Here is a 17392-nt window from a genome sequence, read left to right as displayed (position 1 = left end):
TCACCTCCCAAATAAACTACTTGCACCCATGCTCTGTTTTTATGGGAACCCAAACTAAGGCAGTGACTGTATCAGTTGGGATCCTGGCCAGGAAAAAATAAAGATCCCTTTAAGTTGAATAACTGATAAGAATTTAGTGAAGGGAGTGTTTATGAAGATGAGATAGGGTTAGGGAAACAAGGATAGTTAGTAACAGCAGGAGCCAACATCGTTACCATCTCTAAGTTCAGGGGCTGTGGCCTCAGTAGAGGGATGAGGGCCAGGACCAGGAGAGGCAAGCAGGCACCTCCATCCAGCACAGCATTTACGGAGGCATCACTCTCAGGTTCGGTTCAAGCGACTGCCAGCCCAAGAGTGAGTGCCTCCTTAAGCTGCGCACCCTAGGCCTCTCCTTGCAGCACCCTAGTCCCAGCCTTGAAAAGATGACGTGTAGGGTGTCATTTTTCTCTCATCCTTTGATTTCTTACTGATGCCTCCAATTTCATGAACCCAAATCTGAAACTAGAGCTCAGGGGAGATTCACATCAGCCTTCTAGGTCACAGAAAGGGCGAGAGTGGTAAATGGAAAAAGTCCAATCCAGCACAGTACCTCATGGAGTTATGATGATGAGATGAATTATGATATAAAGTGCTTAGAGAGGTGCCTGGAACGTGCTATTGCTGTTATTATTATTATTGTCCATATGATGCAAAAATTTGAACATCATCAGGGGTTCATGGGCTCCCTGAAGCACATTTACAGACTGGGTTCATGGACGAAGACGCCCTGTTCTCATCAAGCTCCTTTCACTGTATGTTGAGCCTTCACAAAACAGCCTTCAGACTTTTTTCCCTCATTCTAATCCAGTCCTTCCCAAGCATTTTACACCACGGCACCATGGAACATAGCACTATTTGTACAACCCCGGAGTGAAGAGATGAGGCTCCCCTCACCCTGAAGCAACTAGCCCAGGAGCTCTGCCTGCCCCAAAGACTGACCCCAAAGGTCAGTATCTTAACATAGCCATGCCAGGTGGAAAGTTCCGCTCAAATCTGTCATCGACCCTGCAGAGTGACACCAATTTAGCTCTCCTAAAACAATACTTCCATCACATCCTTTGTATCTAATGAACAACAATACCCAGAATTCTTGGTCTAATATATTCAGGATTAAGGCGTGGAGTTGGAACAGACCTAAGAGAGTCCTCTACTTTATTGTTTTCATTTTACAGATGAGCAAAGTGAAATCCAACAGGTTAAATGACTTTTCCAAAACAATGCCAATGTCAACTGACAAAACATGTCAATGGACATCCACTGACAACGTCAAGTTCAAGTACCACCTCCTTTATGAAAGCTTCTCAGTTCACTCCACTGTGAAGAGAATGCGTCCTCCTCTAAAGCCTCACACTACTTATTCAGATACTGTTGAGAAAGGGAGGGCAGATAAAGATCTGTCTCAACCTGAGCTTCTCCGTGTTAGACGAAGTGATCAAATACTGAGGCGCGGGACCTTACAACCGACAGGTTTATAAATTAGGACACCAATTCACTGATAAACAGAACAGTTAAATGGATGTACAGCTTAGGTTGGCTATATAATCTGGGGTCAGCAAAGTTGTTTCTGTAAAGGACCAGATAGTAAACAGGGCCACATACAGACTCCGTTGCACATTTTTCTTGTCTTTTTGTTGTTGGTTTATTTTGGTTTTTTTACAATGCTTTGAAAATGTAAAAACCATCTTTAGCTCACTGGAACAAAACAGGCCATGGGTTGTATTTGGCTGGGATCTTTAGTCTGCTGACCTCTGATATCTGTTGCCAGAAAGAAGGCTGACTTGGGAAACAAACTTAATTATCAGAAGGCTGCTTGGTGAGTAAAACAATCAGAGTAAACGAGTTCAAATTTAGTCACGCAGCCAATACATTCTGAGTGTCTACGCTGTGCCAGGTTCTGTCCTTGGTCCTGGGGCCACAGTGATGAATAAGAGAGAAGCAATTCCAATCCCCAAGGAAGTGATGAGGGAGTGGGTATGTGATGAGAGATGACTGAAGCATTTTAAACAGGAGAGTGACATAATGATTCTGACAGCTGTGTGGAAGCAAGACTGAAGTGGGACAAGAGACGAAGCAGGGAGCCTGATTAGAAAGCTATTACAGTGGCCCAGGAGAGAGACGACTGTCTCAGACCAAGGGTATACTGGTGGGAGTGATGAGAAGGATGTTAAATGGTTACATTTAGGATATATTTCAGAGACAGACCCCATAGACTTACCAATGAATCAGATGACAATGCAACCAGGGGGATGGTGCTGCCACTTACTGAAGTGGAGGAGGTTAGGAGAAGGTGTAAGGGGTGGGGACCCAGTGCACGAGAGCAAAACTGATCCCAGGCTAAAATCGGGGACAGAGGCGAAATGAACTTTCATGGGAAAGGTAGTAGGACTGTTAGGCAGCTTTGAGTGTCATCTGAGATGTAGGGTCATTAATTGGAATTCGTAGTGAGTTCTTAACAAACAGCACCTAATTTAACTCTATGAAAAATGCCTTTTTTGTCCAAGTGGATCTTTTCCCTAACCTTTAAATTATATAAATATTACTTGATAGCACAAAAATATATGTAACATATTTGTAAGTTATAAAGCATGATAATTAATGCACCTCTGTGAACTCGCCACTCTCCCCAAATTGGATCTTTGCCAATAACTTACAGTTACCTTTGTTCTCCTTCCTAATCTCATCTCCCTGTCTACTCCCCTCCCCCACCAACTCACATCCTGAATTTTGTGCTTACCATTCTCCTCGCTTAAAATCGTATATGTATGTTTTGGCCTAAACAATTTCTGGTTTTCCCTGTATTTGAACTTTATAAAACAGCATCTGGGATTTGGCCTTTTTAAACTTGGCATTATGTTTCCAAAATATATCAATGTTATTACGTGTGTTCACTCATTTACTCTGCTTAATTGTGTGACTACACTATAATTTAGTTATCCATTTTCCTATAGAGACACATTTGCGTTGTTTCCACTTTTTTGCTATTATTAACAGTGCTGCTTGGAATTTTATTTTATAGTTTCCTGGTACACATATACAAGAGTTTACCAAGTGTATATATTTAGGAGTGGAAATCGCTGGATCATAAGGTGTATATGTTCATCTTTACAAAACTGTGCCAAATTGCTTTTCTAAGTGGTTATGCCAATTTACGCTCATGCCAGTATTGTTTAAGAACTCTCATTGATATGCATACTCTCCAGAATTTGGTAACGCCAGGCTTTTTAATTTCATCAGTTTACTGCATGAAAAACAGTATGTCACTGTGGTCTTTTTGTATTTCCCAGATTCATCATGAGACAGAGCATCTGTTCACATGTAAATCGGTCACGGTACTTCCTCTTCCATACTGGCTTTTATCTAACTTTCCTTTTCAGTAATCTATCAACCATTAAAATCTTCTGCCATCTACACTTCCTCATGAAAGACACATTACTTTTGATGATTACAGATTATTTTACATTTGCTACATTTATACCTAATATCTTCCCTTTTAGGGCATGTAAGGCAGACCGACAAAGTCTAATCGATAATTCATTTATAAGTCACCTAGTCGCTAGGTGGTTTTTGGGTAATTTTTCACATATGGCTAATCCTAACCTCATCAGTTTAAGATTCTCTGTCCTTGTCATTTCTGAGGATGTATCCTATCATGACTTTAGACCTTTATTCTTACAAGTTCTATCTCCTCTACTCTAGTTGGTGACATCTGGAAAGCGGGATCACATCCTACCCATCTTTAAACAACTATTCCAAACACAGTGGCAAACACATTGCGCACATTAAATACATATCTGTACGATTTTTACCTCTGTGTACGAAGACCGTCCTGAAAAATATCGTCCACGCCGACTTGACAGCTGGCCCCAGCACTCGGCGCCCTGCTGGTTTTCCTCGCCACTTCACGTTGGAGGTGAGACGAGAAGTGCTGTAGGTCTCTTACCTATCGTTAGGCAGCACTGGGCTCCCTTCTTCTTCTCTCGTTTCACAAAACGCGGGGAAAACACAACCGAAAAGGGTGTGGGGGAGTCGACTCTCAACTCTCCCCACCACTTGGGTCTTTCCGTGGGCGAGCCCTTCCGGACCACTCGACATTTTCTTTACTCATATCGTATAAAAAGAGCAGTACCCACATACACGGCCATGAATTCTTGTGCAAGTCTTCCCAGAGCAAATTCTATCAGCACACGGACACCTAAACTGAGACAGAAACGAAAACACATCCACGTGCTAGCGTCTTCTCCCGCCGCTCCTGGTCTTTGAAACGGAACAGAGAAAAGTTGTCTCACCATTCTGTTTCGCACTTTCGGCAATACCTTTTCAGAAAAAAAAAAAAAAACTAAAGAAGAAGTTTTAAAAGAAGTTATTTTAAAAGATGATAATATTTTTTTTATGCGTCTTCTTGTCTTTTTGTTTTTGTGAGGATTTGTTTTGAGTCTTTAGACTGATTCTGCCCGTCATCACCCGTGTGGAAACTGCGGCGCGTTGGGCGCCGCCGCCGGGCAGGCGGGGCGGAGATGTGACGTCATCGCCGCGGGGCGGGGACGACGGGGTCTGAGGGGAGGCTCCGCGTGCGCCAGCGCCTGTACCCCTAGCCGGCGAATTCCGCGTGGAGATGGCAGACGACCTCGGAGACGAGTGGTGGGAGAACCAGGCGGCGGGAGCGGCCAGCAGCCCAGGTACCGCCCCCAGCCCGCGCTGCCGCGGGGTCTCCTCCCCGAGTCCCCACGCGCCCCGGCGGGCCCCTCAGTCGCGGCAGCCGCCCCGCGTGGTGCACACGGCCGGGGCCGCCTCCCCGAGCAGGTGTGCGGGAGACTCACCAGCGTGGGACACAGCCGGGCGTGACGTTAGCCCGGGCCGCCCGAAGGCCCTTCTCCGAGCGCCGTTTTACTTCTCCTCCTTTCATGATGGATAGGACAGTTTTCGTGAAGTCCTTTTCCTCGTCTGTGGCATAGGGGTACCGATGCCAGTTTGATGCGATTGTTGTGAGGACTGAATGAAGATAGTACAGGTGATGCGCTCTAGCGCAGTGCGTGGCGCGCAGTGTGCGCGGCACATAGAAGCCATCGTTTCTCAGGCTGTCGTCAGCATCACCAGCAGCATCGTGTAATTTGGACTTCTAGAGCCTGAGGGAGGCTTAGATAGAAATCATCCGCTTGAACTCAGCCATTTTACAGGCAGGAACATGAGACTCGAAGATGTCGAGGAAATTGTCCAGGTCACATAGCCGGTTGGTGCCAGAAACAAGACTAGAAGTCAGTTAATGCAATTCAAACTGGGTTTGTTTGGCTATATACCCACTGCCAGTGCGGTGGACGTTTGATCCTTGAGTGCGCAGCGGTAACTAACTCTTCACCACAGGCTCCCGTGAACTTTTCAAGTCCCCTACGGCTTACTGTGCAATTATGTTTTTTATTACTCTGCAAAGTTTGCCTCTCCTTTACTAGATTCCAAAATTTTTTAGGAGAAAACCGAAGTCTGATTCATATCTGTGTAGTCCACAGGACCCTGCACGTGACTGACACTTGATACATATTTGCTGCAAATATTAATCTTGAAATATGAGTTGTGAAATAGCCATTAAAAACAACAAAATTCTCCTACAGCGTTGTTTCCAGGAGGGCGGCCTTCAGGTACAAACTGAGCAGATGTCATTTTTAAAAGGGTAGCCAGTATAATACTTCCTGGATTAAAGTTCCTGACTCTTTTGCAACTTTGTAGCAAATGTCTCTGTGCTTGAAGGCACAAGTACCTTTCTTTGCAGCTGTGGTGTTCCACATTTATTTTAATAACCCCTGACCCCCTCGACTCAGGTATTAAAAGCTATAATTTTATGAATGAATGCATTCATACATGAAACATGCTGCAGAGCTCTCGGTGATCACATGCATGGATAGACATATAATTTCTCATCCAATCTAGACACTTTTGAGAGAGGAAGGCCATGCTATTAGAACTTTGCTGGGACTGTCTTGGTCCGCCTGGGGTGTCTGGTCACACTATTGGTGATATTGGTTGTTAGAGTCATGGCCCAGGATAAGGCAGCTGAGAGTTGCCTCTGCTGAGGAGTGCGCAGCCCAGTCTGCCTAAGGCAACAGGGCCTAGGAGTCATCTAAGGGCATCTGATACTTCATTTCATTTCCTTATTCCCTGCCTACCTTAAGAAATTATTTGAAGTGATTTATAGTAAACAATCCATGCAGTAGAATCATGAATGTAAAACATTAATGCTGAAGTGAGCAGATACAATGCCTGAGATTTCATGTAGTTGAGCAAACTGGGCACTTTCAGTGTGAAGCTAAAAACAGAGAATGCCATTCACAGCATGGATTTTGTGATTTAGGAGCAGAGCTGAGGGTTTCTGCAGTTAGAGGTGGTCACGTGATCATTATTCACTTAGTGAAAAGAACACTGATTGTTTTCCCTTTTTATTCCAATACTATGCCTATTAAATTACCAAGTCAGGTGTCCAGTAGGCAGCTGGGTATATGCGTCTGGAACTCCAGCGTTGGGTCAGGGCTGGAGATACAGATTTGGGAACGACTGGCACATGTAAAGCTTATTTTTGAAGAGGGTGTTTTTAGCAATCTGCTGCAAAACTCTTAGCTCCCACTTCTTTTGAGGAGGGTTTTTCATATGCTTCCCTAGGTCATTCTAAGTCTTTGGTGCCATTTCTTACCAAGTATCTAACTGGAAAACTGAAGTGTGAAGACACTTCTGTGTACTGTGCAGGAGACTGCAGATAATAGTACTCACTTGCATTTGTTGAGTGGTTACTATGTGCCAGATGCTGTTTTGATTGCTTTACCTGTACTGGCTCCTGTAATCTTCACAAGCACACTATGATGTAGTTACTGTTTCCCCGTTTTATAGGTGAGGAAGTTGAGGCACTAAGTGTTTAAGTGATTTTGCCCAATGTTATTGAGTTGGTAAGTGAGGAGGCTGTGATTCATAGGCAGGCAATCTGAAACCAGTCTGTGCACTTAAATTTCTCATAGATAATTATTCTAATTATCAGTGGTAAGAATCTCATCTCTAAAATAACAATCCTTTATGAAATTAAAGAGCTCATAGTTTATAAACGCTTTTGTTTATATACATCGTTGTTATCCAATTGTGTCTGTTAACCCTGAGTCTCCCAAAATTTACTCTGCTAAAGAACAGTGATTACTCAGAGTTACAAATAAGCAGGTTGTACCCTTGGGCTTTGAGAAGAGTCTATTTGCCAGGAACTCAGACTTGATCCTAGAGCTCACTTACCTGCTGTCTTCTTGAAGTCTTTAGTTTTTTAATAGGAATGTCAAACACAAATACAACCCAACTACCGAATTATTTCCCAGACCTGCTTTTTCTTCAGACTTCCCTAGATCAGTAAATTAAATCACCAACTACCCAGTTTCACAAAGGCCTAGGAGTATCCTGATTTATTCATCTCTTTCTTTCACTCCTCTCATCGGATCTATCAAGTCTTGCCTCTACCTCCAAAACATCTCCTGTATCTTTTTTTCCATTTTTGTTCTTTAACTCCATCAGAGTACATGCCGTCATCCTCATTTGCCTTAGCCATTGCAGTAAAGTAACAGGGCTCCCAGTTTCCATCTTGTCCCTGTGTGGACTATTCTTTACTCGCCAACCAGAGTGATCAGATCACATTCCTGCTTAAACTTTCCAGTGACATCCCCCAGCACACAGAATAAAGCCCAAATTGCTGACCATGGCTGGTATCTGCCAGATCTTCTACTCACCCCCCTCTGGTCTACACTGTCCCAGCCACAGCAGCCTTCATTCTGTGCCTCAGCAGGCCAAGCTCATTCTGTCTTAGCCCTCTGCAGTAGCTGTTCCTTTTCTTTTCTAGGCTGTCCTTCTGAATTTCGAATGGCTGGCCTTTTCCTAATATTAAGGCCTCAGTTCAGACATCACCAAAAGAGAAGCGCTTCCTGGTCAGCCAGTCCAGAGTAGCCATCAAGTTGTTCTGTTACATTATCACCTTATGGTAATTCTCAGCAGAGGGCTCTCTGCACACAAGCACAGAAATGCCTTATGAACAGAGGTTTGTTTATCTTGTCCTTTGTTGTGTCCTCAGGGCACAGAATAGTGGCTGGGTCCTTAGGAGGCTCACTAAGAATTTGTGCCTAAAGTAACTGTTAACGTTTCGTAGCCACATCTTGGGCATATCAACGTAGGGGTTCTGCATCGAAAGAAACTTGGTCTGCTGGAAGCATTGTCACAGTCCTGCCCGGGCTTTTGACAGATTTGGTAGATGATCCTTTTTTCTTTCTGGAAATACGTTAGAAGTCCTAGTCATACAACTATGTCTACTAACATTGTGTTCTAACCATATTTGGATTTAGTTTTATAAATTATATTTTGAAAGGAGACAACAGACTTTTGCTTTGTAAATGAGCTGATAATTCCTGCTGGTAACAGCTTTTGTCACCTATAATCAATGTGGTTATTCATTATGTTTGAGACTGCTAAAATGAGCATTGTACTTTTTTTATTGTAATATTATTTTATAGTATCTCCTTCAAATCATATTACTTTACCTATGCTGAGTTCCTTCTGGAAATGATGAAGTAGGGGAATACCTTGGATCTTTTAAACTTGAATAACTCCTGTTTTTGTTTTTTTCCTTTTCTCACATCAAAGTTAGGCCTTTACAGTTGAATTTCACCTATGACAGCCATGCATAGTAGATGTTGTAAAGCATTGCCTCTACTTATAAAATTCAGACTTAGAATATTTACAGTAGATGTTTATAACACACAACACAGAATCAACTTCAGGGCATGTCGTTTTCAAAATCGTTTATTGAACTCTCATGCTTGGCCCTACTTTAGACACCGTATTGGAATTAAAGGGAGAAAATCTGTTTACATCACGATATTTATACATGGATGTGGTTGAATCAAAATGCAAGTAATATTATTTTAAGACAGATGTTCAAGGGCAAAAATCAAGGGCAGGATAAATTTTAAAAGGCACAAGGAAGGAAAGAGGAGAGAGAGAACTACATCATTAGTCATTGTTCTGTGCTTGAAGACTGTGTAACAAATAGACTCACAGATAACCTTCATGGTAGTTTAACAATTTCCATGATTCTTGCAAATAGTTAAACAACTGGTTCTTGACAACAATTGTGAAGTTTAAAGGTACAAATTTACACATCTTTCTCCAAGTAACATGTACAGTAGTTCTGCTGTAGTTTTGCTAAATGTCTATGAATCTCTTAAAAAATACCCGCAATCTTGAAGGCCTAAACATACTTCCATTTATTCCCCCCTCAGATTCAACAATAACACGTTATTTTGAGGCCCAAATCCTTTGACCTGTCTTATCTGATGTTCTTTAGTTGAACACTTTAGTGCATTGATAGAATTATACATTTTACTAAATAGATCACAAACAACTTGAAATATAGTTTCTGCATTTTCTTCAGCTTTCATAGAATTCTTTTTTCTCCCCAAAGCCCCCCGGTACATAGTTGTATATTCTTTGTTGTGGGTCCTTCTAGTTGTGGCATGTAGGACGCTGCCTCAGCGTGGTTTGATGAGCAGTGCCATGTCCGTGCCCAGGATTCGAACCAACGAAACACTGGGCTGCCTGCACTGGAGCGCGCGAACTTAACCACTCGGCCATGGGGCCAGCCCCCATAGAATTCTTAATCGAATTCTTAAATTGCTAATATTGCTTTTAAAAATTAGTTGATTAAGCTCTTCTTTGTCTCTTATTCCTGAGTTCCTTGTTAGTCTAGTTCATACTAGACCAGAGGTCAGGAAACTTTATTTGTGAAAGGCCAGATAGTAAATATTTTGGGCTTTGCTATCCAGTCACTGTCAAAACTACCCAACTCTACCCTTGTAGCATAAAAGCAATCATAGACAGTAAATGTTGTCTGTAACAAATGAGTGTGGCTGTGTTCCAATAAAACTTTATCTATGGACAAAGAAATTTGAATTTCATGTAATTTTTACATCTCACAAAATATTCTTCTTTTGATTTTTTTCTACTATTTGAAAATATAAACTCTATTCTTAATTTGCTGGCCATACAAAAACAGACAGTGGTCTGAATTTGGCCTGTGGACTGAAGTTTGCAGACCTTTGCCCCAGACTCATTGTCAGACCCCTGGTTGTCTGTCACGTATCCCCAAAAGCAGGAATTTGAAAGACACCTCAGAGAGAATTGTGTTTTACATCAATTACTTCATTACTCAGTCCATAATTATCAGTCATATATTAGATCAGTCACGTCCCTGTTAAAACAGATACTTTATTCCAAAAAGTTACTAGGTGATTAGTTCAGAAGTCATTGAAGCTAAGTAAAAGAAGGGCTGAGGAAAGACTCCAGCATAAAAGTATCAGCTTATTAAATTTTTTTGTTACAACTTGGATTAGTTTCATTCACTTGGATTTTTTTCTGCTTCCTTTAAAAATTTTGACTTAATAAAGTCACTCTGGAATTTTTAGGATAGCTTCTTGCATTTTCATTGTTCTTCAGAGGGGCCACATTTCTGCAGAAACAGCATTATGCTCAGGAGACAGGATTCTTTGTGTTTCAGTTGTGTTATAGGTCAAACACCATTTCATTGAATTCCAGATAGTGTTCCAAGTTTTGAGTTGTTTATGCATTTTTATTGTATTACATATTGCTTTAAAAGAAGCATGGTTTTTAGTTGGTAATTCTTTCATTAAAATAGACTTTGTTACTGTATAGACTTTTGTCTTAATGGGATTAGAACTATATTACCATTTAAAGATGGGTTTCTGCTGCTTGCCATGGAAGTGTTACTGTTATTTTCCTACTCTGTCTTTTAGTACTTTGTACAATATCTTGTACCTCTATTGTTGCTTGCTCTTGAACTTATAACATCTTGGTGTGAAAATGTACTTTAGGGAGTCTTCTGACATAGGAGAAAACAATTTTGAAATCTCCCAACATATAACATAGTTTGTGCTCTTCTTCAAGGTAAAACTATCCCAGGGTATTTTGTTCTCCTGGGAGTATTGGTGCTTGTTTTCCTTGTTCTCTGCTTCTTGTCAGTCTGTTTGGTTTCCACTATAGGCGGTCCAGTGTTTTTTCTTTCCATTCTCATGGTTATCAGTGTTGCGTGTCACCTGGCGTAACTGCTTTTCCTGACCCTGTCGTATACCATTGCCGTCTCTTAGTGCCCTTTCTCACTTGTGTTGTGACTGAATGGCCCTTCTCTCCCTCCTTCACTCATCCTCTGCTCACTTGACATTACCCGCTTATGTCAGGCACAGCACTGGGCACCCTGCCTGTTTTCCCACTGCACTGTCCACTTGCTACTGCCCTGCACATCCCTCTGAGCTCGCTCTCTTCTGTTATTTTTGTGTCAGAACTTCATCACCTTTTGTATTCCACTTCCTCCCACTGTTCTCCCACTACTTCCTGTTAACTTAGACTTTTCCACTTGAAGCTTTTAATTCACCCAACCTCCCCACCTTCTCCCTCTGCCAGTTGCCTTCTGGGACGGCTGCACATCATCCCTCTCTTTGGCCTGGTTAGATCAATACTGCCCAGGCTTCCAGCTCCTTCTCCTTGAAATTGGAGTGGGCCCGGGGGTATTTCTACAATGGCATCAGTGCATTGAAGCACGCTTGGCTGGATGGAAAATGGCAGTTCCTTTGCCATTAGGAAAGCTGGCTAAAGCACTGTCCTTAGCTGTAAAGATTTCTTCTAGGGTTGTGCCTCCAGTTCTAGGTATAGGATCCTAGAGAACATTGGGTCGTGCTCTTTGTAGGATTCTTTTTTTTCTGACTGAAGTTTTGTGAAATATAACTGTCTCCTGTGTCAAAAAGGCCTTATTTGTCTTAAAATATCATTGTGTTACTCTGTTCACACTGAATTACAGGCACACCTTTCTCTTGATTCAATGAGAGTGTTTTTAGTGTGATGAAAAGAATTACTTTCACTTACTGCTAGGGGGCGGTGTCCTGCCTTGTAGATGACTGGTTGAATTCAACGTTCTGTACTTGGACATACTCGTGGGTTATCAGAACTGGAAGAGATTTGAAGAATTATTCAGTTTTCCTGTTTTACATATGAGAAACTCAAGGCCTAGACTAAGTGAATTTCAAGCTCAGTGTCAAATGAGTGAAAAGCTAGGATTGGAATTTGAGTCTCCTGATCTCAAGCTTTTGTTGAATCAACTGATTTTTCTATAGCGTTCATTAAGGAAAGAGATATGATTAAAGAATGTCCTATGAGATGACAAATTGTTGTCTTTTTTTTTCCTAAGCACTCAGGTCAGGGTTCGTATCTCCCTGAAAGATTTCAATATTAGTGACTTTGGACTCTCAAATTTCCTAATTGCCATAGAAAGCAGCAGTACCAGTCTAAAATGGTTTGCCTTACAAGCCTAGCAATATAATTCCATGGCCTGGTCTATACACAAGGGACACCTTACTAGAAAAAGTGGTACAGAAGACTATGTGCTAGCAGTCAAGTGTGCGTACTGCACCAGTCATTATCCGGTAAGCCACACAAAGGATGTGTTCAGCTATTACTCTTTTCTTTGTTTCTTTCCTCCTTGTAACTGAGAATTACTACTTTTCTTCTTCTTCTGGTGATGAAGAAATCATAGTTTTAGACCTTTAAAATATGATTTTAATTGTCCTGCCAATTTGATGGAAATAATCTGACTTTCTTAAAGCAGATTAGAGATTCTCACTAGCACACCTTCTTAGCAAAATATGATTCAATAAAGTTCTGTAGAATGAAGGATTACTTCTGGGTTCACCAGAAAACTTTTGAACTGTTCTAATGAATTCAGTCCTATCGCAGGCTAATTATACATAGTCCAACTTTGGGTTGGATTACAGGTAGGATGAGGAATTGGGAAGATTTGGGGTGGGTGTCTGGACCTGTGTGTGTGTGTGTATACACATATGTAGGTAAAGTAATTGTAGATGCACTGCTCTTTCAGGATGGTTTTCACCAGGTCCAGCAACCTGTGAATGAAACATTTGTCACTTGCTGCTTCACCATTTCCTGGAGAAGTGACCTTCGTCTTTGGCCTTCCATACTGGTAATTTCAGCTTTCCAGATATTTCTGTAGGTGAATATATCCAGGCAGTGCATTGGCATGACTTACCTTTTCCCTCCCATGTGGAAGAAAGTGTTAGATGTGACAGTCCTTATGACTTGTAGCTTCCCACAGCCAGTGTGGTCAAGAGGCTTATCCATAGGCCCTGTGGGAGCTTTAGGGGAAAGCTTAGTGAAGCTCGTAGATTTTGGTTTAGGGAGCCGTGTTGAGATTCTCTGCTTGCATACCTCCTTGATCTTGAATGAAACAGAAGAACAAAAGGTAGTTAATGGTACAGTTGGTGGAGAAGCAGACATTGTTCAGGGCATAGAGTCAGCTTGGAGGATTTAGCTTCTTTGAAAGCTCTACGTTCTGGGGACACGTCAGATTAAAGATTGTCAGGTTGAAGAAAAAAACTTCAGTAAAGCAATTCTGCCAGCATGTGTTGAGCGTATGTTCTGTGCAAGGCCCTTGACAGCAGATAGTACTGGATACAGGGGTACATAGGTTATGTTTCTTGCTTTTTGGCAATCATGGTATAGCGGGAGATAAACAAGAGTAGTGTCACAAATTAATCTCAAAGGGTCATGAGATCGCCAGAGAAAGATTAGTTTCAACAAGAGGTCTAACAGAGCCTCATGGAGAAAGCAGCGTTTGACTTGGGGCTCCAGAGACTTTGAGGACTTTTAATAGCAGAAATGGGAGGGCATTCTGGAGTAAAGGAATACTTTTGGCAGTGTCCCCGAGGCAGGAAATGGGACACAGTTGAGAAATAGAGGAACTTCAAATTAGGTTGTATTTGAGAGGTGGAATGGCAGTGTAAACTGGGGCTAGATCAGGAAAATTGTACCTGATTCTGAAGACAGTGTGTGTGTGGCAGCGGGATAGTAAGGACATAGGTTGGGGAAGACACAGTGTGGAGACAGAATTGTGTTACTGTTTGTTCACTGTGAATGTGTGAGGAGTGAGAAAGGATTCACAGATAGGTTGAATGATCTGGACTAGGAGAGTAGGTTGTGCAGTGTGAAAGAGTGAAGGCTTCATTGAGTTCTTATTCGCTTAGAAATATACCATTTGCATTTATTAAGGAAAAATACTCTTGGGTAAGAATATTTGTTGATAAAGAGATGGGACAAATGCATCAGCTAACTGTAGCTCTCCCATTATAATCCACAGTTGGTGACGATGACGATTTTCCCCCTCTTTGGTTTCATTATCCTTTCCTTGCACTGAGTTCAAACATATAAATCTTTTAAAAATGCATTGTAGTTTTCATCATAGGTTTCTAATACTGTTCTTATGGGAACCCTTTTTATGTTTTTTTTCATTGTATAGAAATTTGTTTCCACATTTTTATTGTACTGACAAAGTACAGTGAAATACCTTTATCTCTTTATGTAAACATTCACTTATTTAAAATGCCTCCTAACTTTTGTAATAACCATATTTAGATTTTCAAGTAAACCCTACACAGACTTGGCTAAAAATATGAGTCCTTCAACTAAGGATAACCTTTGTGGGGAATATGCTGTCTTTTGGTACAATTTAGTCTATGCCTAGGTGCTAGAAGAGTTTTTGGGCCTTGGTGTTCTTAGTATTCTTTTTTTTGAGGAAGATGGGCCCTGAGCTAACATCTTTGCCAATCTTCCTCTTTTTTCCCTTCCCCAAAGCCTCCCAGTACATAGTTATATATCCTAGTTGTAGGTTCTTTTAGTTCCTCTGTGTGGGATGCTACCTCAGCATGGCTTGATGAGCGGTGCTAGGTCCACGCCCAGGATCCGAACTGGCAAACCTGAGGCCACAGAAGCAGAGCACGCAAACTTAACCACTTGGTCACGGAGCCGGCCCCCGCTAGGGCCTTAGTGTTCTGACATTTTTTTTTGTATTTAATCCTAAACATAGCAAATGAGATGTTGTTACTCTGATATCAGTTTCCTCCTTTTCTAAGAGCATTCCTACCTTTCAACCTGTCCTCATAGTCTCATCTTCAGTGCAGAAATGCTCACCCAATGCTTTTACCTCTTAAATAGGCAGAGCTTTTGTTGTTGTTTTTTTTTCAGTAATAAAACTCAGTGCCCAGTAAGGGTTTGGTGAGATGAGCAGCCTCAACGATGATTAGGAGAGTAGTTTGGTAGTGTGTATCAAGATCCCTAAAATTCACCCTGTGACTCATTTATCTTACTGCTAGGAATCTTTTCTAGGACATAATCAGAGATGCAGGCAAGGCTATTCATTTTAGGATTGTTTGTAATGATGAAAAATGGACACAGTTTAAGACTCTAACAATCAGAATGGAGTAAATGAATTCCCCTATAATTACATGAAAATATTATGCTGTCTTTAAATAATGATGCTTTTGAAAATATAGGAAATTGTTTATTCAGACATGTTAAGAGCAGCATTAAAAACTATATACATGCTTTAGGTATGTATATTTGAGGAGAAAATACACCAGTGCTAACAGTGGTTATCTCTGTTTAGTGGAGTTATAGGTGCTTTTTACTTTTCTTACATTTCCTATATTCTCTACATTTTCTGTTATAAGTATACATTTAGAAAAAGCAACACTAAGTTATGTTAAGGGATAAAAAGGAAGAAAGCACTTCAGAGATCAGGACATTTCTGTAAGCATCAACCATATTGTCCAAACCATGAGCAGTAGCAGCTGTATTTGAAATCAGTGATGGACTAATTCAAGTCAGCTGATCTTGTGACCATAGCATTAATAATAGCCTTTCAAAGATAGATTTCTGTGATGTCTTTTAACTTTCTCAAGATTTAGATTCGTTCTCCTAGTTAGTGCATAGAAATCTGTGTTGGGATCCTATTTAAATTGTAGACTCCTGGGCCTTACCCCTAGAAGTTGTAATTCATTTGTCTATGCGTGTGCCCAGGAATCCACATTTTTAATAAACTTGCAGGCTGATTCACCTGATGCAGGTGGTCAGCCTGCCACACTTTGAGAAACACAGCCATCAATGAACCTCCTTTAGGTCTAAGCTTTAAATTTTCTTTCACTTGGAACCCTGGCCTGCTTGGGTATGAGAGGCTCAACTCTGAAAGGTCAGGGCTTCAAGGCCCAGTGGTTTCCTAGATGTTCATCAGAACCACCCGTGGGGCTTTTAAAACACTGCAGATGCCCAGATCCTATTTCAGAACCTACTGACTTGGATTGTCTAGGGTAGAGTCCAGGCATGTGAATTTTTAGTGAGCACCACAGGTTATTCAGAACTGAAATCTGTCCAATAAACCAGTTGGTATGGAACACAGTATTACTGGGGCTTGTTTCTTTTAAGCTTTACTGATGATATGTATTGGTGAAGACAGTGTGGCTTGGGATGGTAGTTGTTGGTAGGGCCAGCTGCCCAGAAGTTATTGGGCTTCCATTGTTTCTACACAACTGATGCTGCAAGTTAATTTTTTTCTTGATAACTCTGATTTCACTACATAGTTTTAACCTCTAGATGGCAGCAAAGGCTAGTTAGTTTTTTGTCAGGACCCCCCCACCCCCACCCCCCTCCCCCATTCCATGTCATTCCCAAATCTTTAAAAAATGATGGTGTGTTTTTTTCTGGTATGAATTTTATTCTTGGACATGTTTCGGTAAATGAAGTATTGAGCTTTAAAATGTGTCATCTCTTGGATGATTTTTATAGAATGTTATGTCAAATAGCTCCAAGAAAGTTTTATCCAAATTTGGGGTGCATATTGCAAGAGGAATCCATGCATATGGCTCTTTTAAGACCACACAGTGAATATTCTACTCAGAGTTGGAGGCTCCTGGGTTTTATCAAAAAGCATATGCCTTGGAAGAGATTAAGCAAGTCTGAAAGCTCATTCATAAAAGAAAAGATTTTTTTAAAAAACGTTTAATTCAGTTCAACATGGAGATTTGGATTTGGAATGAATTACAAGTCTGAAGGATGCTGAGTTCAGTGAGGCAGAGGCATTGGTTTTATCTAGGGAGCAGTAGAAAGAAAGGGAGTATATTTGTGGAGCGTGTTCATCAAATTCTTAAAATCTTGGCTTATTTAGTCCATGGGTTATTAAAAGAAATGGAACAGTCTACAAGACTTCTTGGTTACAGCAAGTCATTAGATGGCAGGGAGCCTTAGTGACCACAAGAAGTACAGAAAGGTGAAAGTGTTTTCAGTGTTTTTCGAAGTCTTGAATCTGTAGCCTAAATTTTACTTGATCCTTGTGCTCTTTCACATTATCGTGGAGGGCAAACATCTGAAAATATACCAGAACAACATCAGCATTTATGGGGAGGCTATCACATCCTAGCTAGACAGCTGGAGTCAGGAT

The 17392-nt window shown here is 41.3% G+C and overlaps 2 protein-coding genes across 3 annotated transcripts in view; one reads left to right on the top strand and one right to left on the bottom strand.

Annotated features, from left to right (window-relative positions):
* The first annotated feature begins 4523 nt into the window (after positions 1-4523).
* The window catches only part of CMSS1 (cms1 ribosomal small subunit homolog), a 361626-nt gene continuing 348757 nt past the window's right edge, over positions 4524-17392 (top strand). The window contains exon 1 of the mRNA XM_023623926.2: positions 4524-4715. Within this exon, the coding sequence (XP_023479694.1) occupies positions 4652-4715 (64 nt within the window). The 5' untranslated portion in view covers positions 4524-4651. The remainder of the gene's footprint in view (positions 4716-17392) is intronic.
* Positions 8829-17392, bottom strand: part of FILIP1L (filamin A interacting protein 1 like) — a 297195-nt gene continuing 288631 nt past the window's right edge. The window contains exon 7 of one of the 2 annotated variants that reach the window (XM_005601759.4): positions 8829-13341. In XM_005601759.4, coding sequence (XP_005601816.2) covers positions 13150-13341 — 192 coding nt within the window. In that variant the 3' untranslated portion in view covers positions 8829-13149. Of the gene's footprint in view, positions 13342-16925; positions 17044-17392 lie in introns of those variants that run through there. The other variant, NM_001163896.1, reaches the window with a different exon arrangement.

This window comes from Equus caballus, chromosome 19 (genome assembly GCF_041296265.1).
Source record: "Equus caballus isolate H_3958 breed thoroughbred chromosome 19, TB-T2T, whole genome shotgun sequence".
Taxonomy (NCBI): domain Eukaryota; kingdom Metazoa; phylum Chordata; class Mammalia; order Perissodactyla; family Equidae; genus Equus; species Equus caballus.
This window is presented reverse-complemented; position numbering and strand designations above follow the sequence as displayed.